Source organism: Vulpes lagopus, chromosome 3, assembly GCF_018345385.1.
Source record: "Vulpes lagopus strain Blue_001 chromosome 3, ASM1834538v1, whole genome shotgun sequence".
NCBI lineage: Eukaryota > Metazoa > Chordata > Mammalia > Carnivora > Canidae > Vulpes > Vulpes lagopus.
Window position 1 is genome coordinate 125,533,137 of NC_054826.1, and position 21,412 is coordinate 125,554,548.

At 51.0% G+C, this 21,412-nt stretch overlaps 1 protein-coding gene and 1 long non-coding RNA gene across 3 annotated transcripts in view; one reads left to right on the forward strand and one right to left on the reverse strand.

Moving 5' to 3' along the window:
- Window positions 1-4,837, reverse strand: part of SEC14L5 (SEC14 like lipid binding 5) — a 38,643-nt gene extending 33,806 nt beyond the window's left edge. Inside the window, exons 1-2 of the mRNA XM_041747189.1 lie at window positions 4,669-4,837; window positions 3,846-3,958 (exon numbers count right to left, since the gene is read on the reverse strand). Of these exons, the coding sequence (XP_041603123.1) occupies window positions 3,846-3,908 (63 nt within the window). The 5' untranslated portion in view covers window positions 3,909-3,958; window positions 4,669-4,837. The remainder of the gene's footprint in view (window positions 1-3,845; window positions 3,959-4,668) is intronic.
- Window positions 4,838-7,428: 2,591 nt separating this feature from the next.
- Window positions 7,429-20,830, forward strand: LOC121486127. 2 transcript variants are annotated; one of them, XR_005986540.1, is made up of 3 exons: window positions 7,429-7,545; window positions 8,806-8,837; window positions 20,648-20,830. It is a non-coding gene; the product is annotated as an uncharacterized LOC121486127 (long non-coding RNA). The 2 variants fall into 2 exon arrangements; XR_005986539.1 differs by lacking the exon at window positions 20,648-20,830 and adding an exon at window positions 9,790-9,960.
- Window positions 20,831-21,412: the final 582 nt, after the last annotated feature.

Genomic DNA, 21,412 nt, shown 5'->3' on the forward strand with positions numbered 1-21,412 from the left:
AGGTCCTAGGATTCTACTTACATGAAATATCTAAAATAGGCAAGTCCACAGAGAAAGAAGGTAGACTAGTCGTTATCAGGGGCTGGGGGCATAGAGATGGAAGAAAACTGCAAATGAGCACAAGGTTTCTTTATGGGGTGATAAAAGTGTTCCAAACCTGACAGGGGTGATGGGTACACAACTCCACGAATACTAAAAACCACTGACTTGTACTTTTATTTATTTATTTATTTTTAAAATTTTTATTTATTTATGATAGTCACACACAGAGAGAGAGAGAGAGAGAGAGAGAGAGGCAGAGACATAGGCAGAGGGAGAAGGAGGCTCCATGCACCGGGAGCCCAACATGGGATTCGATCCCGGGTCTCCAGGATCGCACCCTGGGCCAAAGGCAGGCGCTAAACTGCTGCGCCACCCAGGGTTCCCTGACTTGTACTTTTAAATGGGTGTGAGTCATAGCTCAATAAAGCTGTTAGAACAATAAATAATAACAATAAACCCGAATCATATTTCACCAGCATGAACAATATGCCAAGGCCCTATCCGGGCACCCCTGTCCCTTCATCCTATCCTCACTTCCACTCTCAGAGGAGCAGCTGAGAAACTGGAGCAGGGACCCAGCTGATGGATCTGGCTCTTAACCACCATCCATCTGGGAGGAGAGCCCAGACAACCCAGAATCCATTCACAACAGGCTGTAGGCCTGACCAGAGAGTGGCCTCTGACGCTCAAGTGACCACTGTCTGAAGTTCAAGACACTGTTTTTTGTGTTATATGCATGAAGACCTCACCACCACCTTCTGGGACCCCACATACAAAGGGGCCAAAGACCCTCTCCAACCTTGGGTACACAGCTACCTCCATTGTCTTCATTGTTTCCTTCTGTTTACCAAGATAATACAAGCTCACTGTTTTGAACCAAATAATACAGAATACAATCAGGAAAGAAGAAAGCCTTTGCTTTCTTCCCTGGAATCCCACCTTCAGAAATAGAATTCATGGCAGGGGATTTGGCCCAACGAAAGAGACACCTCATTCACTGGATTAGGTAAATTTTTGAAATGAAAGAGAAAAAAAAATTTTTTTTCGGTAACTTTTTAAGCTTGGTCTAGAAAGGTTGACTCAGTGCTATTTTATAACCAATTCCTTGAGCCCAGTGTTAGTCATCTGAGTTCATTGCTGGTGGACTTCTGAAGCAAGGAATGCTTCAATTCTCCAGTCAGTTTTGTTAAGCAGAAAAACCAAAGGCCATCTCATCTGGTCACTCGGATGTACCAAGAATAGCTGAGTCCATCTGAAACTTCCCTGGCATCTGACCCAAACTGAGGGCAAGTGTTTAGCTGAGAAACAAAGACAGACATTAAGTGCAGAAAAACCCTTTTGTGTCCACACAGCATGCAAGTTATGTTGAGTTATGCAGCTATTTTGGGGACAATGATGTTTTGTAAACAGTCGGCAAAGTGGCTTTGTCGGTAACATTGCAGAGGTTTGGGGCCCTTTCACCAACAAGGATTGTATGGAAGATAAGAAAACATGGGCAAGGCTGTCCCTTTGAAAAATACAAATAAATTAATGCAGATACAGATAATAAGTATCTGAAAACCTTTGTTTCCTACTCCCACAAGCCTCTATGCATCAACACTTAGGGACTGTTAACAGCTAGGGCAGTAAAAGGAGTCCTGCCTTCATTTACGAAACAGGAAGCTTGCAAATTATGCTTAACATACTCTAGTAAAATCAATGTGAATAATTAGTCTTATTAATACAGACTCACGTGCTACTTTAGCCAGCTTGTTCTATTTTAAAGTGCAATAATTGTAAATATTTTTGAGAATCCTAAATATGTTAAATTAAATTTACATTTATTAAGCTCATGCAATAATAAAACAGTGTTAGTTTTCCATTTTACAGTTATTTGTCTCAGCTTCATGGTAGAGAATCACAGGTCCCTGGATTGTCCCAGAATGGTGGGGACAGTGTCTCTCTGATTTTAAATGAATGAATGAGTCTTAGGGTCTTAGAAAATGTGAGCTGCCTGGAGCCTTAGACAGAAGACAAGTATTTATATTTAGCTTACATTTATTGTCTATTTGGTATGGACTAAGCCCTGTGTGGGGCACCTGCCCCCAACACTTTATTCCCCCTATATTACTATATATATTTTTAATATATATTTATAACCTATATATATAAAACCTTTAATCCTCATGACAACCCTATGAAATGCATATAACCATCCTCATTTCACAAATGAAGAAACCAAGGCTTAGAGAAATTCAGTGACTTTTCATTAGCACACAGCCGGACCAGAGCAGAGCTGCAGCAAGGACCCCACACTTCTGACTCTTCATCATCCCCTGGTGTCCCACCCTTATTACGAATGAGGGAAAGTCACACAGCCAGATGCGGCAGCAATCATAACAGTAACAGCATTTGGCCTGTGCCAGACCTTGCACTGGGAGCTTTGCATATATCAACTCATTTAATCCATGGCACAAAGCCTAGATTTGGGAAACCACATACTCCTCCTTTAGAGATGGGGAATGGAGGCTCAGAGAGGTTAAGTAATTTGCCCAAGGTAACTCAGCTGGTCACCACAACCCCAGGCCTGCCCCTGCCTCATAGTCTGGAATCATCTGCAAATAACAGCACATGTATGAATGGTTCCAGATGCTTCAAAATCCATTATGGGATTATAAACACATATAGGTATATTTGTAGAATAAGGAAGGACACATGCCCACAGAGGTACCCATTGATATGAAAGTCCTTGAATCAAAGGCTGAATTTAAGCACCCAGGCTGGGACGGGGAGGATGCAGATGGATGCCGCTGTTTCTTGCACTTTCAATACAATCATTTATAACACCCTGTGGTGGAATAACAGGGACAACCACATTTAGTGAGTGCCGACTGTGTGCCAGGCGCTGCACCAGAAGCATTACACAGTATCTCATTTACTCCTAACACAACCCCATAGCATTGCCCCCTTTTTCCCCCATGGAAAGGGACTTCTGAGAGGCAGAGGGATGGTCTCAAGAAGGAAAGTTAAATATGCCTGTTGACAGCACCTGCTGCATGGTGCAAAGACCATTGATCCAGGAGCCCAAGAGCTTGGGAGCTCATTCTAGTCCGTCAACTGACTGGCTGCCTGACTTAAATAGTCAGTCTGAATACATCCTGAAAATGACTGCCCTTGCTGCACACTCACACCCTCTCAGCTTCCTTGAGGAAAAGGAGAAGGGGTGTGCAAGCAGAAGGAGGACCGTGGGGGGGATGTTGTAAAAATCATGGCTCCAGAGTACCCCCTGCATTGGTCTGAGCCCTGGCTCTGCCTCTTCTCAGCCACAGAACTTGGGACCACCCCACCTCTTCACCTGTTCAAGCTTCAGTTTAGCGAAGGTAAAATGAAAATCACGAAACAATGTAAGTAAAGACGGCCCTGTAAAACCCTCGGTGAATGGTTGCTACCATCACCATCGTTGGTATATGTACCATTATTATTATTAGCATTACACAAAATGACAGCAGTGGCTTGCCCCACAATATCCTTGTTTTCTGTCAGAGGAGCTTGAGATGAGAGAACAAGTCTGTTTCATCAAGGAGAAAGAAAGAAAGATCTTGTGATTCGGTCAGTGGGCAAGGATTCCAGAAGCCGTGGTGAAGGCTGGGGTAGCCGGGTGGAGGGGTCACTAGTGAGAAGCTTGACCCACCAGGTCAGTGGAACAGCTCAATAATTCCTTCTCATCTGGGGTATCTGAGGGTCTCCCTTTCATCTCTGCATAGCTGACCTCCTGTATCCCTCTAACCATCATACAAGGGGCTGGGGAATCAGGGGTCACTCACCGCCATGACCAGCTCAAAAGGGTACTTGTAGATGCGGACAGGAGACTGGTACTTCTGCACCATTTTCTCACAGGAGCGCCAGCAGAAGCCACCCAGGCAGGAGTGAGCAGAGCCTAGGTAACAGGTGACTGGTAAGGTAGTAGCTCCCTCCACAGAAGCCAGAACCCTGCCCATGGCTTCCCCAAGCAAGGGGCAAGCCTTTCCCCCTTAGGCTCCACCCACACATTTCTTCAGCCCTCCAAGCAAGGGGGCTGATGTGATCACCAAATTACTCTGAGCCAGGACCCAAACACCTGCCCTGTCCATTACCCACTGCACCAGATCACACTCATCCCTCCAAGAGCGATCAGGACCCAAACTTTCCTCCGTCCCCACCTCTTCACACTGAGGCCCCCAGGAGCACCCATCACTGCCACTCACATGGAAACACACGTTTGCAACTCTTACACTCCCACAATTCACCACCCACCCCCGCACCCCGCAGCTCGCCACAGACGTCCTGACACCATAGACCCTCAAATATCATTGCACCTGCCCTCTCATTTTCCTCCAAGATACCGTGACATACACACAGCCTTCACTAAATTTCACATGCACTGTCTCTGTCGCACACAGGCACACACATGCACGACCCACCTCCTACACAGGACTGCCCTTGCACACACATGCAACTTCGCACACACACACTCAACTAGCTCCCTGGAGCTCACACCTACCCAACTCCATGCACGCACACAATTCCCTTGGTGCGCACAAACGTCCACACACTCGCACATGCACGCACACACGTATGCACTCGCAGGCCCCCCGCAGCCCTGCTCACCGTCGCCCTCGAAGTCTCCGGGGACGTAGCCCCGGGAGCAGTACGGAGCGGACTCCGCCGGAGCCCCCCGCGGACGCCTGGCCCGGAGCGCAGCGTCTGGGGCGAGGCCCGAGCGCGGCCGCCCAGCCCCGGGCGTCCGGCCTCACGCTCCCCGGGGCCCGGCCAGTCAGGGAGGGGCCAGCGGGGCGGGAGCGGGACCTGCCTGGCGGGAGCGCTCCAGGACCTGGGACAGCGGAGAACCCGGCCTGGCCCCGCCCCTTGGCTGGCCCCGCCCACGCCGCCCTGCTGTGGCCCCGCCCACCTTTACCGGGCCCCTAATTGGCCCTCCCTGGCCACGCCCCCAGGTTTAGCCCCTCCCCTCTTTTTACTTATCCCCTCTCGGACTACGCCCCAACCCAGCCCTGTTTCAGATTGGCCACGCCTCCTGTAGGCCCCGCCCCCAAGCTGGTCCCTCCCCGAAGGCCCCGGGCCGCGGACACGGCCCAGCCCCGGGAAGACCCCGCCCCGAGGCTCCACCCCCAGCCTAGCTCTGCCCCCACCAGGACCTTGACCCGCCCGGTCCCTCCCCTCTTGGTAAGGTCTACCTTCCCCGTCCGGTCGCCCCGGTCGCCTAGTCTCTGAGCCCCGCCCCTCCCGTGGGGCTGCACCTGGAGCCCTACTGGCTCTGCCGCCCTGCCCCGCCCAGGCATCATTCATTCACTTTGCAAGGGTTTACAGAACACCCTACTAAGTGTCAGGTCCTTCCGGGTGCTGTAGACTCTTTGAGTGAACAAAACGCGAAAATCCTTGCCCTCCTGTAGCTTGCATTCCTGGGGGGGACAGACGTTAAATAAATAAGGCAAATATAAAGTATGTGGGATGGTGAAAAACTCCAAGGAGAAACAAGTGAGCAGGGAAAGGATTCAAGAAATGAATGAAGCGAGGGTACTATTTTATTTATTTTATTTTATTTTATTTTATTTTTATTTATTTTATTTTATTTTTTTAGGACGAGGGTACAATTTAAAACAGGTTGGGTGGCAGCCCGGGGGGCTCAGCGGTTTAGCGTCTGCCTTTAGCCCAGGGCCTGATCCTGGGGACCTGGGATCAAGTCCCATGTCGGGCTCCATGCGGGGAGCCTGCTCCTGTGTCTCTGCCTCTCTCTCTCTCTCTCTCTCTCTCTCTGTCTCTTAATAATGAATAAATTAAATTTAAAAAAATAAATAAATAAAATAAAACATGTTGGGGGGTACCTGGGTGGCTCAGTGATTTAGCATCTGCCTTTGGCTCAGGTCGTTATCCCAGGGTCCTGGGATAAAGTTCCACATCAGGCACCCCTTGAGGAACCTACTTCTCCCTATGCCTGTGTCTCTGCCTCTGTGTGTCTCTCATGAATAAAAAATAAAAAATAAAAAAAGGATGGACTGGGGCCTTCCTGATGTCCAAACATCATCCTCCGTTTAGCTCACACCTAAATCCATCTACCTTCTCAAGACCCCTAGGGAACCGACTTTCCTTCCTGTTCCCTATCTATTCGTCATGGGAGAGCCAAAAGGCTGGCTCTGGGCGGCCTTGGCATCCGTGTGTTCATTCATGGGACACTTACTGAGCATGTGCTATGTGCCAGCACTGGATGACTTCACCCATTCACAAGGGGAAATCAGACAGACACACCTGCCCTCGCGTGGCCCACCTTCCTGGGCAGGCAAAAGGTGTGACAACGCTGCTTAGCAAATACACAGGCCTTTGCAGCCCTACGATAACCAGCCCTTGTTCGTCCCCTTTCTAGACTGTGTCACACTCGGTAATCGTTTATTCGTTCATGTTATTTATTTGTGCGTTACTGACTGTCCCGGGAGACTGAGCTCCGCGAGGCAGGGACCATTGTCTGTCTTATTCACCTGCCCCCAGGTCCCCAGCATCTTTCTGGGCACCGGGCGCACAGTAGGTGCTCGGTGCATTTTCTCAGAAGTTAACCAAGAATGGAAACGGAGCGCAAAGTTGCCATCGCTGCCACAAGGTGGCGGCAAACGACAGTCCACGACTCCAAAGGTCCTCACTCTCAGGGATCGGATTGTTGGGAGAGGTGGGGTCCAGGGTTCTGTCGCTGGACCCCGAAGGAAAGTCGCAAGGCTTGTCCTGGGCTTCGGTCCCGGGCGCGTAGTGAGCGTGGACACTTAGCTGCTGTGGGCACGAAGTAACCACAGAGCGGGATGTTTCCTTTCTTTCTTTTTTATTTTTTTAAGATTTTATTTATTTATTCATGAGAGGCACAGAGAGAGGCAGACACAAGCAGTCTCCATGCAAGGAGCTCAACGTGGGACTCGATCCAGGGTCTCCAGGATCACACCCCGGGCTGCAGGCGGCGCTAAACCGCGGCGCCACCGGGGCTGCCCTTAGGGCTCCCTTCAAAAGGCAGATTCCCGGGCACCGCTCAGAGGAGACTGGGAATCTGCCTGCGTAACAAGTACCCCCAAGTGACTCTTCTAAGGGGACGGGTCTAGTGGTGCTGGCTGGCAGGCCTTGGGGTGGGGGGTCCTTCCAAGCGCGGGGGAACCCCGGAGCGCCCCGGCACTGAACCCCGCTCACAGGGCGCGCGCGCGGCGGGGGGAGGCGCCCCGGAGCGGGGGAGGGGGGCTCTCCAGGGCTCCTCCCAGATGTGGGCGTGCCCCCCTCCAATGCACTCCCTCTCGTTCTCGCGGAATCTTTTTGGCTACCCGCCCACACACGTGTCTCCTTTGCCACAGAAGGTGACAGCTTGGAGGAGCAGGAGCGGGCGTGGGAGATGCAGGGAGCGAGCCAGGAAGAGCCCCGGGAGCAAAGGAGAGGCCGGGAGGCTGCGGGGGAGGCCTAGGGTTTCCTCGCTCCTACCATCAGCGCCCCTCTGGTCCCCCACCGGTGAGGATGCGACCCTGGGCCCCCGGGGAGGGGGGGGCGACAGCTGGGTGGGTACCGAGAGCTCAAAGTGGAAAATGCGGCCCAAAGTGGAGTGAGAACCTACCTCCCACCTCCAGCTCAAGGGAAGAGAACTGCTAATAAATAGCACTGCCCAGCACGTGTTACCTATTAGGAGCGCTGTTCCATTGCTGACTTCTCCTACCATCTACTGAGCACTTATTTGCCACGGACTGTTCCAGGCACCCTTCTCAGGCTTTACAAACATTTAATCCTCAAAAACAACCCCTGCAGTGTTGAAAATGTTTTGGAACTCTTTGGAGGGGGTGATTGCACAACATTGTGAATGCACTCGATGCCACTGGATTGTGCACATCAAAATGATTAATGTCCGGTTAAAAGGGTTAGTGGTTATGTTGTATGATTATCATCTAAATTAAAAACAAAACAAAACAAAACAAAACAAAAAAACCAAAAACCTTGCGCAGCCGGGGTGGCTGAACGGTTTAGCACCGCCTTCAGCCCAGGGCCTGATCCTGGAGACCTGGGATCAAGTTCCACATCCGGCTCCCTGCATGGAAGCCTGCTTCTCCCTCTGCCTGTGTCTCTGCTTCTCTCTCTCTCTCTCTCTCTCTCTCTCATGAATAAATAAAAATCTTTAAAAAATAAAAAATTTAAATTAAAAAAAAAACCTTTAAGATCAAAACTATCTTGGGACACCTGGGTGCCTCAGTGGTTGAGCGTTTGCCTTCAGCTCAGGGCATCATCCCAGGATCCTGGGATCGAGTCCTGCATCGTGCTCCCCACAGGGAGCCTGCTTCTCCCTCTGCCTGTGTCTCTGCCTCTCTCTGTGTCTCTCATGAGTAAATAAATTAAATCTTTTTAAAAAATCAAAACTATTTTATTTTTTTAATCAAAATGATTTTAATCCTCATTTTAAACATAAGGAAAAAAATTAAAAAATAAATAAACATAAGGAAAACTATGGCACAGAGAGATTGAGTAACTTGCCTAAGGTTACACCGCTACTAAGGAACTCAAACCCTGGACTCTAATTCTCCAGTGCCTCCTTCTGCCCTGGACTGTAGCTTAATTACCCAAAAGATATGATTTTCCAGCCAGGGTTGTAAAGATATCCAGGCCCCTGGTTCTGGACTAAGGAGGTACCAGAAAGATGGGCTGATTCTGTAGGATCTCCGGGGCTGGGAGGTCAGTCCCATGGGCAGGACCTTCAACCTTTGCTGCTTCTTGCTTGCCCTGCAGGAATAACCAAGCCAAAGCTGCCTTCTGGTGAGGTAGGTTTTGAAGACTCCCAGAACCACCCCTCATCTCTGAATAGCTCCTCCACAGACGGGGCCTCTGCCACAGGAAATTCAGCCATTTGTAATGCATCGTTTGAGTAAGAAACACTAGACCCAAGCGCAGATATGCTCAGAATGTGTCCTGTACGGAAATGTCAGTATGGTGTCATAGTACAACACCAAGGAACTGGTGGGGTGAGGAGGGGGTTGAGAGTGAGGAGGTCCGAAGTCTAGACCCTTGTGGGAACACAGTGGCCCTTGATCTGGGCCCTGGAATAACATGAGGGCCCTGGGACGATGCTTAAGCTGGAGAGGATGGGGCATTTTTTAAATCGTGGTTAATATACATCAAGGGTATCATCTTAACCATTTTTAAGTGTACACTTCAGTGCTTTTTATTTTTTTAAGATTTTATTTATTCTTAAAATATTTTATTTATTTTTTCATGAGAGACACAGAGAGAGAGAGAGGCAGAGACACAGGCAGAGGGAGAAGCAGGCTCCATGCAGGGAGCCTGATGTGGGACTCGATCCTGGGACTCCAGGATCATGCCCTAAGCGGAAGGCAGACACTTAACCACTGAGCCACCCAGGCATCCCTTTTTAAGATTTTATTTAAATATTCATGAGAGACACAGAGAGAGGCTGAGACACAGGCAGAGGGAGAAGCAGGCTCCCTGTGGGGAGCCCAATATGGGAATGGATCCCAGGACCTCAGGATCACGATCTGAGCCAAAGGCAGACACTCAACCACTGAGCCATCCAGCACCCCCGCCACTCTGCTTTCCACACATCTCATTTGTCCCAGGGCTGCCTCTTAGTTCCTCTCTCTTCTCAGAGTACAGTGCAGGAGGCTCCTGGATTTGGGAATCTCAAGGGCTGTAGGGGTCCTTGGTAGGGTGGCCATGTACAGGGGTGCATGCTGTAATCCACACCACTCTATGCAGGGGTCCCTGTCATTGGGCAGCTCTAATGGAACAAGAGGCTGAGTCTGGAAGGGCCTGACCCAGGAGGCTGCCCAGCCAGGCACTCTGCACCTAGACCCCCAGCCCATCCCCAGGTCTCGTCACTTCCACACAAGCTTTGGGACTCTATCAGGCCCTGCAGGTGGGGTCAGGGTCCAACGGTGAGTAAAATGCTGTCTGAGCCCCAGGAGCTCTCAGTGAGGAGGGACGAGAGAGGGAGCAAAGGTAGGGTGCACCAGGAGTCAGTGTGGCGCTCGGGAGGGGGCTGGGTGGCAGAGTGGTGAGCAGCAGGTGCTGCAGTCAGGTCAGCCTGGGTGTGAATTCTGGCCCTGCCCCCTTTTAGCATCCCTGCAGTGCGTATGGCCCGAGCGTCCCCTCCTTCAAAGTGGGGATACCATGGACACTGTTTGGTCTTAAAAAGGAAGACAATTTTATCTGATGCTACAACGTGGGTGAATCTTGAAGATGTGATGTTCAGTGAAAGAAACCAGTCACAAAAGGACAAATATTGTGTGATTCCGATTGTATGAAGTACCCAGAGGGGTCAGATTCATAGAGACAGGAAGTGGAAGGGTGGGTGCTGGGGGAAGGGGAAGGGACACGGGGAGTTAATGTTTAATGAGGACAGAGTTTCAGTTTTGCCAAACGAAGGTCGTGGGGACGGGTGGTGGTGGTAATTGCACAACATCATGAGTATATTTGGTGCCGCTGAACTGTACACCTAAAAGTGCTTAAAAATAGTAATGTTTTTTTCCCAAGTTTTTATTTTAATTCCATTTGGTAAAATCTAAGTTTTATATTATGTATATCTGACCATAATAATTCAAGAAATCCTGTTGGGGAAAATTATTTTTTTTTTAAAGTTAGGGGTAAATTGTATCAGCTAGGAGAGAAGGACTGTTTTCCAGGGGACTTCCTGGAGAGGGTGGCCTTTAAGATGGCACGGCGTAGGAATGTGATAATTCTGCTTTATTAGAACATAATCCTCACACCATACAGTTCACCCACATACAGTGTACGTGTCAGTGGTTTTTAGTATATTCACAGAACAATGCAACTACCACCATCGATTTTTTTTTAGAACATTTTCATCATCCCAAAAAGAAACCCTGTAACCTTTAGCAGTCACTCCCCATTTACCTTCCAAACTCCTGGCAACCACTGATTTGCTTTCTTTCTCTATGGATTTACCTATTCTGGACATTTCATATAAATGGAGTCACATGCGACATGGCCTTTCGTGTCTGACTTCTCTCACTGAGCATCATGTCTTCAGGATTTTTCCATGGTGTGACAGGTATCAGGGCTTCATTCCTTTTTATGGCTGAACTGTTTTTTTTTTTTTTTTTTTTTTAATTTTTTTATTTATTTATGATAGTCACACAGAGAGAGAGAGAGGCAGAGACATAGGCAGAGGGAGAAGCAGGCTCCATGCACCGGGAGCCTGACATGGGATTCAATCCCGGGTCTCCAGGATCATGCCCTGGGCCAAAGGCAGGCGCCAAACCGCTGCGCCACCCAGGGATCCCCAGCTGAACTGTTTTTACTCACAACATTTCTTTTTAAAAAAAAATATTTATTTATTTATGAGAAAGAGAGCAAAAGCAGAGGGAGAGGCAGAGGGAGAGGGACCCTGGTGTGGGACTCCATCCCAGGACCCTGAGATCATGACCTGAGCTGAAGGCAGAGGCTTAACTGACTGAGCCACCCAGGTGCCCCACTCTCAACACTCCTGACACCAAACGTATGGGGTTTTTCTGCACACCAACAACCAGTTCTCCAAATATCTGGACAGCAGTTGGGTATCCTACAATTCAACTCAGTTCTGACATGAATTACTTGCACACACCACAAGGCTGTCAAGAAGTATCATGTAAGAAACTCCCCCTGGGGCTGTATCTCCTCATTGGCCTTTGGGGGGCCACCAGCATGCCGCTCCACTCTTTAGGTTTCTATGGTAGGAGGGTGTCCAGGGTGGATGTGCCTGGGAGTGGAGGGAGCAGGGGGGGCACTCCCCAGCCTCTACCCTCCTGCTTTCATCCATGACCTTCCTCAGACCCAAGATTACCTTGATGGTAGCACAAAGTCCCCCCTTCGGGCAGGGAAGAAGGAACCTCATGTATTAATTTCCTACTACTGCTCTGGTGGCTTTTTTTTTTTTTTTTAAGATTCTACTCATTTATTTAAGAAAGAAAGAGAAAAAGAGAGCACAGATGGAGAGTCAGAGGGAGAAGCCAGCTCCTCCCTGAGCAGGGAGCCCGATGTGGGACTCCATCCCAGGACCCCGAGGTCATGACCTGAGCTGAAGGCAGATACCCAACAGACTGAACCACCCAGGTGCCCTTCTAGTGGCTTAAAAAAAAGACCCACCCATGTATTATCTTACAATTCTGGAGATCAGACATATGAAATCAGTCTCACTAGGCCAAAATCAGAGTGTTGGCAGGATTTGCTCCTTCTGGAGTCTCTGAAAGGAGAATCCATTTCTGTGCCTTTTCTGGTTTCTAGATCCTGCCTCCGTTCCTTGGCTTATGGCCCCTGCCTGCATCATCACATCACATCTATCTCTGGCTCTGCTGGTCACTGTGCAGCCGTCTTTTCTCAGTGTGTCTCTATGCTGCAAATCATCCTCTGTGTTTTTCTTATAAGGACACCTGTCATCGGATACAGGGCCCACCCTAAATCCAGGACAATCTTCTCTTGAGATCCTTAACTTAATTACATCTATAAAGAATCTTTTTCCAAATAAGATCACATTCCTAGGTTGCGGGAGGTTAGGACTTGGACTTACCTTTGGGAGGGGGGAGGCACCATTAACCCACTGCAGGGCCCACCTTGTGGCTGTACCTTGGGTCGGTTTGCCTCCTCCTGGTGCATTCTCCTTCTTGCCCCTGCTTCCATGGCCTGGGGTCACTGCAAAAGCAAAGTCCCTGCATACAAGCTCTGTGCTTGTGGGGATCAGGACCAGGACCAGGACAGCTATGGCCTCTGACTCCTCTAGGTTGGAAGGATGATGCATTGCCATTGCCCTTCAGCAAATTAGATGTGACACCAACTCCCCATCCTAGGTTCCTCTGGAACAGTGCAGGTGGGAGCAGGGATGGGAAGAGTAGGAGGTGGGATCTGAAAAAGGTTGGACCATGGTGCTAGAGTTGAGCATTCCAATATTAAGGGGTCAGCCCAGGTCATGATTTTGCCCCCCAGATTGGAGTCACATAAAAATGCTGGGCAGGTTGGCCACAGGCACCAAAATCTAAGCTTGGCCCCATTAACAAAGCAGACCCCAAGGGACCCCCCCCACACACACACACACACATTCACCCAGCTCAATTTCTGAGGCCTCTGCTGCCCCTGCCTGGGGGAGAGCCAGGGGTCCTGGGATGTCCACTTCTCTATGCCTAGACTCAATCTAACTCTCTGGAGCCACTTAAAGCAATAGCCAGGAAGCTATGCAGCTGTTTGAACTTAATCACATGGATATTAATATATCATATATTTATATAAATAATGATAAATATGAACAATAAAATAAAAAATTCACTTGCACTAGCCTCATTTCAAGTGCTTGATAGCTACATGTGGCTTAGGCCTCCCATGTACACAGAATATTTCCATCATCTCAGGAAGTGCCATTGGACAGGGCTTCTCCAGAGTCGCCCCTAGACCGGCAGAGGCTGAGCCCTTTCCGGAGAACAGGATGGACTGGACGAGGGCGGGGGCCATCAAGGGGGTGTTTGTCCAGAGCCAACTGGTGTTGACTCATCAGTCCCGAGGTCTGGGCCCAGGCGAGGGATTAAGCCTGAGCCAGTGACCAGAGAATGGCCCGGGAGGGCAGCGCAGGGAGGCTTGGCCACCCAGGTCCCTGGCAGGAATGTTTGACCTCAGCAGAGAGAGTGAACAAAAGGCCCAAGCATACCCAGATGAGGCAGGCTGGAGGATACAGGGGGGCAGCTCTATTTGACATCACAAATGGCAAAAATGCAATATGCAGTCGTGGGTCACTTCCTTTTTTCACTTAATACACCCAGCGCTTCCCTCGTGAGTCCTACAGACTCCCCCTCCCCCCCACCGTGTACCTGTCTCCTTCCACCTGATGTCTGATGTCTGTCTCAACATGTGTCAGCCACACGCCCCTCCTTGGTGGGCATTTAGGTTATTGCATTTCTTTAAAATGTGTTGTCTGTCTCCTTTTCTATCTCTTTCCCTTCCAGGCTGGGAATATGCGGGTTGTATCTTGTTAGCTGCTGTGTCCCCCGGGGCTGGGCATACAGTAGGTGCCCAATAAAATGGATGGGTGAATGTGTGGGAGGCACTGTGGAGGCAAGAAGTCAGTATCCTCCCCGGAGAGGTTAGGGGGAGCCTGATTCCTGTGGAAATGTCAGTGATGCTTGGGAGTACGATGAGGGAACCATGGTCCCTGCAAGTGAGGATCTCCCTCCCCTTCCTTACCAGGGCTCCCATCGCCCTCAGCCTCCCGTCTGACCACTTTTTTCACAGTGTCTCCAGGCCCCTGCTCTTTGTCTGCCTGGGATGCTCCATTGCTGGGGACAGAGGACAGGAGCCATCATCCATCCATGGATGGCATTAAACTTACCATCCCCCACCCCCATCCCTCTGCAGCAAGCTTCCTGAGGGCAGGAAACTGTGTCTGTTGTACTCAACCTGGTATCCTGAGTGCCTAAAACAGGCCTTTTCACATAGTAGGTACTCAACAAATATGAATGAATGAATGAATGAATGAATGAATGAATGAATGAGTGGACACCTTCTTTTCACCATAGTTCTGACTCAGGACCTCCTAACCTTTGGTCAGTCCTCTGTGGACCTTCCCTGAGACCAGTGTCGTGCACCAACCTTCCTGTTCATTTGTTCAGCAGTGACACCGAGCGCCTACTCTGTGCCAGGTACCCTGCTGAATGGTGGCAGACATAGAGACAAGGGCACTAACTCAGATTGCAAGGGTTTTTAAAAAATATTTTATTTAAAAATTTTTTTTAAGAATCTATTTATTTATTCATGAGAGACACCGAGAGAGGCAGAGACAGGCAGAGGGAGAAGCAGGCTCCCCACAGGGAGCCTGATGTGGGACTAGATCCTGGGACGCCGGGATCATGCCCTGAGCTGAAGGCAGACGCTCAACCACTGAGCCACCCAGGCGCCCCTTTGAAAAAAATATTTTAAAGATTTATTTATTTATTTTAGAGAGTGAGAGAGTACGATTGGAGGTAGGGGCAGAGGGAGTCTGCTTGTCTCCCCACTCAACAGGCAGCCTGACATGGGGCTCCATCCCAGGACCCTCAGATCATGACCTGAACTGAAATCAAGAGCCAGGCACTCAACAGACTGAGCCACCCAGGTGCCCCAGGTTGCAGGGTTTAAATCCTGAGTCCCCTCCTGATCACCTTGAACAGACACTTAACATCTTGGGGCCTCTGTTTCCACACCTGAAAAATGGGAAGAGGAGGAGAGCCAGTTCATCATTTTTGTCGTGGTCATGCTTTCACTGTTGGGTGCTGATGTCAAAACCCTGATGGGTTGTACCCTTTGTTGATGTCTGCCACGTGTCAATCTAGAATCATAGACGGAGCACTAAGCACAGGTCCCAGCACATAGTAAATGCTCAGCAGAAGTAATGACAATCACAACTTTGTCATTACTACATGTCGTACTTCACATAACCTTTTCGAGGCCCTATGGAGCAGATGTCAGAGTATTCCTATTTTGCCGGTGAAGCTGAGGCTCAGAGAAGTGAAGACATTTTCTCAGAGTCACATAGTTAGGACACAGAGGAGCTAGGATTTGACTTTTTTTTTTTTAAGATTTTGTTTATTTATTCATGAGAGACTCAGAGAGAGAGGCAGAGACACAGGCAGAGGGAGAAGCAGGCTCCATGCAGGGAGCCCAATGTGAGACTTGATCCCAGGACCCCAGGATCACACCCTGGGCTGAAGGGGAAGGTGAGTGGCTCACTCAACCACTGAGCCACCCAGGTGACCCTAGGATTTGACATCTTAACTCACTGGCTCTTCCCCATTTTAGAGATGGAGAAACTGAGGTTGAGAGAAGTTAAGCCGCTTGCCTAAGATCACACAGCTGGGTGCATGGCACAGCCAGGATTTAAACCCAGGTTGGCTTCAAGCTAAAACCTGATTGGATTTTGTGTTCTGCGCTTCTTGGCCTAGCTTGCCCATCACTCAGGCCCCCAGGCTCTGGAGGGAATGGGGCTCTGACCTTCTGACCTGGGCCAACCCCAAGGGCTGTCACATCCTGGACACTAGCCCCAGAAATGCAGCCCTACCGGTCTGGGCAGCATGAGCCCTGGCAGGGCCCTGCAAGGTGGGGTGGGAGGAAGTAAGGTTGGGTGTTTAGGGGAGGACTGGAGTTTTGGGGTAGGGTTGGGCAGCCTGTCCTGCGGGGATCCCAGGCCTGGCAAGGCCTGTCTGGTCCCACCCAGCTCCGCTCTCTGCCCTGACAGCATGACCTCCTCACTGGGAGGCCCTTACGGCCTGGCTGACAGGACCAGGGCCGGGCTTAAAATGAGGTGTCCAGAGAGAGGGAGCAGGTTGTCCTGGAAAGCTCTCCAGGGTTCACGGTGAGCCCTGGATCTGCCAAATGGACTCATTGGCTAGTAGCAGGGTCAGAGTGGGTAAGGCAAGGTCTAAGAGGTCCCCTGCAGAGCTGAAGGTTAACCCCTCAGTGGTTGGGTCCTGGGGGAAGGGCCAGGGCTGCTGGGGGCACCAGGGCCTCAGAGTGGCCGCTGTTCAACCACTGTCAGGAGCTGACCAAGTATTTTGACAACAGACTCAGCTGTCGCAGGTACACGCTGGCATCTGGAGGGAGCTGGCAGGAGGGTCATCTGAGTGGCAGCTCTCCGGGAGGGCAGCAGGGTGGGGCTGCCTGGCAGGCAGTGGGGAGATGGCCAGGATGGGGCAGCCTGCCAGGGGCCCCCAGCGGGTAGGGACCTGAGGCACATTCTTGGGGGATGACTTGGCAGGCAGAGTGAGTGACTCACCATGGACCCCCCCACCCCCCCCCCGCCCCTGCCGGGGTCCAGCCTCCTCTCTGGCCCCAGGGGTGTTGTGGGGAGCTCACCAGGCCCCCAGCCCAGGACTGTGTGTGAGTCAGCCCATCTGGGCTGGAGAGCCAGCATGATTTTTCCATCCCTTGCATTGTTCTGCAAGAAAAGTAAATACGTGTTACAAAACACAGGGTGAAGCTGGGCCAGTCCCCTCCTGTCCCCTTGAGGAGCGGGGAGGAGAGGGGCCTCCATCCAGGTGTTGGGCACACATCGTGGGACCCTGGGTCTTCCCCATCTTATGGATGGGGAAACCAAGATCCCAAAAGGCTAAGCCACGCCCTCAAGGGCACACAGGTGGGTTTGTGGCAGAGCCAGGATTCAAAGCCAGGTTGGCTTCAAGCTACAGCCTGTGGGCTCTTTCCAGGTGGGCTTAGACCAGGGCCCGAGCATGTGCTGCAACTGTCTTTTCTCAGCGGGGCTCCTCAGGGTGGCTTCAGCAATGTGGCCAGGGGTGGGGGGACAGCAGGTGTTTGTGATCGTGCAGATTCCTGGGCCCTTCTCCACCCACCCAACCAGGGGACTCTAGAATCTGCATTTTTAAGTGCTCCTCGGGTGGGGTATGAGGTCCACAGTTGGAGACAGGAGATGGCTGTCCACAGGATGGGAGGAGGAGGCGCCGTGGTAGGGAGCAGGCCGCTGGTCCCACACACCCCTTTCTCTGGGGCTAGGGGAATGCTGCCCTTCTTGTTTCAAACTGGTTCACAGGAACACCCCAAGCCAGTGAGTGAGTGAGTGAGCACCTCTCTAGCTGCTGTGGAAACAATGACAGCAAACAAGGAGGGTGTGGGTGACCCTTCAGAAGGTGGTGGCCTCCCGGGACTCAGCAGCCGGGCCCAGGCTGCAGAGGGGACGGCGTTCAGGGACTGCGGGTGGCCTGGTTGCCAGGGAACTGGGTGGCCCTGCAGGTGCCATCTCCGTGGGTTTAACCATCAAGCAAACCCCAGGAAAGCAAACACCCTCCCCCGAACCCCCACCCCCAGTCGGCAGGAGGATGAGTCACTTGGCATAAGAGGGCTCCGCGGAACCAAACAAATCCCATCTGCCCAGAGGAGGATGCACAGGGCCAGGACACAGCTCCCACCCCATCCGGCCTGCCCACAGACGAGTGTTGTGCACACGTGTGTACACATGTGCTCGCACACAGAGCCGCACCAGCTTCAAGTTCAGCTTTTAGAGAAAGGAGGGGAAAGGGATGGTGAAGCACAGCCCAGATTCCTCCCTGAATCTGCTAATTCTCCCCAGCTGAGTCAGCAGGAGGCGGGGAGGGTGGAGGTAGGTGGGGGTCCAAGTGCAGTGCTGGAGCAGGCTAACCCAGGAACCAGCTCCACTGGGCACTGGGCTGCTCAGGGCCTCAGTGCCCTGCCCTGGAATATGAGATGAGAGAGCTTTGCCCCAGGTGGGGAGGGCTGGCCTGCTTCACCCAGTGGGGGTCCTTGGGGAGAAGGCATGTTCTCTCTTGAGGCATGTTGGGCACATGCCATATTGCCTGGCACAGAGCCTGTCCTCAATAAACGAGAAGTGGCATTAATATCATCAGTGTCATGACTTGTTATCAACAGCCAAGCTGCAAGCAGGCTAACCTGGAGGTTCCTAGCCTGGTCTTCTTCCCAAAGCCAATCATCACTCTTTTTTCTTTTCTCTTTTCTTTTCTTCCTTTCTCCTTCTCCTTCTCCTTCTCCTTCTCCTTCTCCTTCTCCTTCTCCTTCTTCTTCTTCTTCTTCTTCTTCTTCTTCTTCTTCTTCTTTTTTTTTTTTTTAGATTTTATGTATTTATTCATGAGAGACACACAGAGAGAGGCAGAGACACAGGCAGAGGGAGAAGCAGGCTCCCTGTGGGGAGCCAAATGGGGGACTCGATCCCAGGACCCAGGATCACGCCCTGAGCTGAAGGCAGACACTCAACCACTGAACCACCCAGGTGCCCCTTTTTTCTTTTTATTTAGTTATTTGAGAGAGAGAGAGAGAGAGAGAGAGAGAGAGCAGGGGAGGGGCAGAGGAAGAAGGAGAGAATTCCAAGCAGACTCCACACTGAATGCAGAGCCTGCCATGGGGCTCGATCCTATGACCCATGAGATCACGACCTGAGCCGAAACCGAGAGCCAGATGCTCAACTGACTGAGCCATCCAGGCGCCCCCAACCATCACCTTTCTAAGAGGCATGGGGAAAGCAGATTTGGAAATAGTGAGACGTCTGCAGTTTTGACACAATTTGGAGTTCCTGTGACTGTTTGCACCCCTCAGCCCCACAAGCATCAAGCCCCCAGCTACAAATGTACCCCCTCCCATTTATTGAGTCCTCACTAACTGCAGCGGGCATGCTAAGCACTTAACACATGGGGGGCTCACCCTCCAAGGTTGATGCTATGGTTGTGTGCCCATTTCACAGATGAGGACAACTGAGGCTGAGAGAAGCAAGATGACTTCCCACAATCACACAGGGAGGAGGGACCAAACAAGGATTCCAACCCAGGTCTCTCAGGCTGCTCCTCCCCATCTTTGGAGCCCTGATAAGGCTCTTCTTCCCAGAGTCATCCAGGTGTGCTTTGTAGTTGTAACTCTGTCTCAGTTCTTAGACCATCAGTAGAGCAGCTTCCTGCTTCGGCATAGGTTCTTCTATGCCCAAGCTTTGAGTCTTTCATAATCTTTACCCACCAGTATTTCCCAGTCCAGTAAGAAGGTCTGACCTTCTGATAGATGGGCATAAAGCCAGGACTGGGGGGAGCAGAGGAGAGAGGACAGCAGGGGAAGCTCTGGAAAGAGGGAAGGCCAGACTTGGGTCATTTAAAGATTTTCTTTATTTATTTGAGAGAGGAGAGAGAGGGCACAAGCAGGGGAAGCAGCAGCAGGAGAGGGAGGCAGGCTCCCTGTTGAGCAGGGACCCCCCCACACACACATGGGGCTCCATCCCAGGACCCTGAGATCATGACCTGAGCAGAAAGAAGACACTTAACTGACTGAGCCACCCAGCTGCCCCAAACGTGGGTCATTTTAAAACAAGTTTTAAAAAAGCAACTGAACAGGCAATTCAACCACATATAAAAAAATCAAGAGATTTTAAAAAATAAAAACATAAAAAATAAAATCCAAGTACTGTAAAAGGGTATACAACGAGAATTCAGATTTCTCTCTTGTCCCTGCTGAGAGGCCTCATAGCTAACAGGTTCTTTGGATCCTCCCAGAAGCTTTCTGTGCATTATACACATGTATATTCTCTCCCTTGCACTTTGCTTCTGGTGTCTGACCACGTGTGTCCACATCTGCCCCTCATTCTCTTCCAGCTGCATGGTCTCCTGGTGTGGACCCACCACGGGTTATTTAACCACTCTCTCCCCATGGCCGTCAGGGGGTCTCCAGGGCTGTCTCCATAGCAACCATCCTGTCACCAACATCCCCTAAAGCATCCCATCCCCCCTTAGCTCCCATGTGAGAGCCCCCCTGAAGGGATAGGTAATAGAGGGGAGTCAGGAAAGGGTTTCCAGGCAGAGTTGCCACATGCCCAGGAGGGATCAACAGGGTCTCCTCCTGAGCCCCCGGCTATGACCCACTTGGGCTGCGGGGAGGGGGTTGTGGGTGGGTAAGCTCTGTGCTGCGTTCAGGTTCTGCAGGCCCCGGGTTCCCTCCCCCGCTCCCACTGGAAAACCTGACACCTGTTCACCAGTGCCAGCTGGCTGGATCTGAGTCCTTTGGTGACTTCCAGGTCCCATCCCTTGAGAAAAAAGCAACTTTGCTGAATTTATTTTTCCCCCTTTTCTTATAATTGTAGCGGAACCAGGCAGCCAAAGCTGGGAGAATGTTAGTGTCTGATGATCCAGTGGATGAAGGAACCCATGGGAAGCAACAGGCCCTCCCCAAGAAAGATGCACATATGGACACACACATTTTGAAAGAAGCTATGAGGGCAGCCCGGGTGGCTCAGCGGTTTAGTGCCGCCTTCAGCCCAGGGCCTGGTCCTGGAGACCTGGGATCAAGTCCCCTGTCTGGCTTCCTGCATGGAGCCTGCTTCTCCCTCTGCCTGTGTCTCTGCCTTTCTCTCTGTGTCTCTCATGAATAAATAAATAAAATCTTTAAAAAAAGAAAGAAGAAAGAAAGAAAAAAGAAAGAAAGAAAGAAAGAAAGAAAGAAAGAAAGAAAGAAAGAAGCAAGCTATGAAGAGTCACAAACCCCCATAAGCCCGCCCGTCGACACCTCATTAAGATTGCCCTAGAGTCTCTGTAACACTGATACTGAAGTCCTTTGGTGGCAGAGATCAGGGCTAGTGTAAAGGGCACTGTTTCTCAGATGCTCTGGGGTCTAGGGGCAGTAAAAGCCTTTGGGAATCAACTTCCACGCCAATGTCCTTATTTTATAAATAAAAACATCTCGGGCAGGAACTGGCCTGAGGACTAGGATCCCCTGCCCACCTCCCCTGCAGACCTCATTGCTCCTCCTTTCCAGCTGGGCTCACACCCCAGCCCCACCGCCCTCTTAGGTAGCACCGAGCCTTGCCAGCCGCCAGGCCCCCTCGGGCTTGCTGCCAGACTCGGTTCAC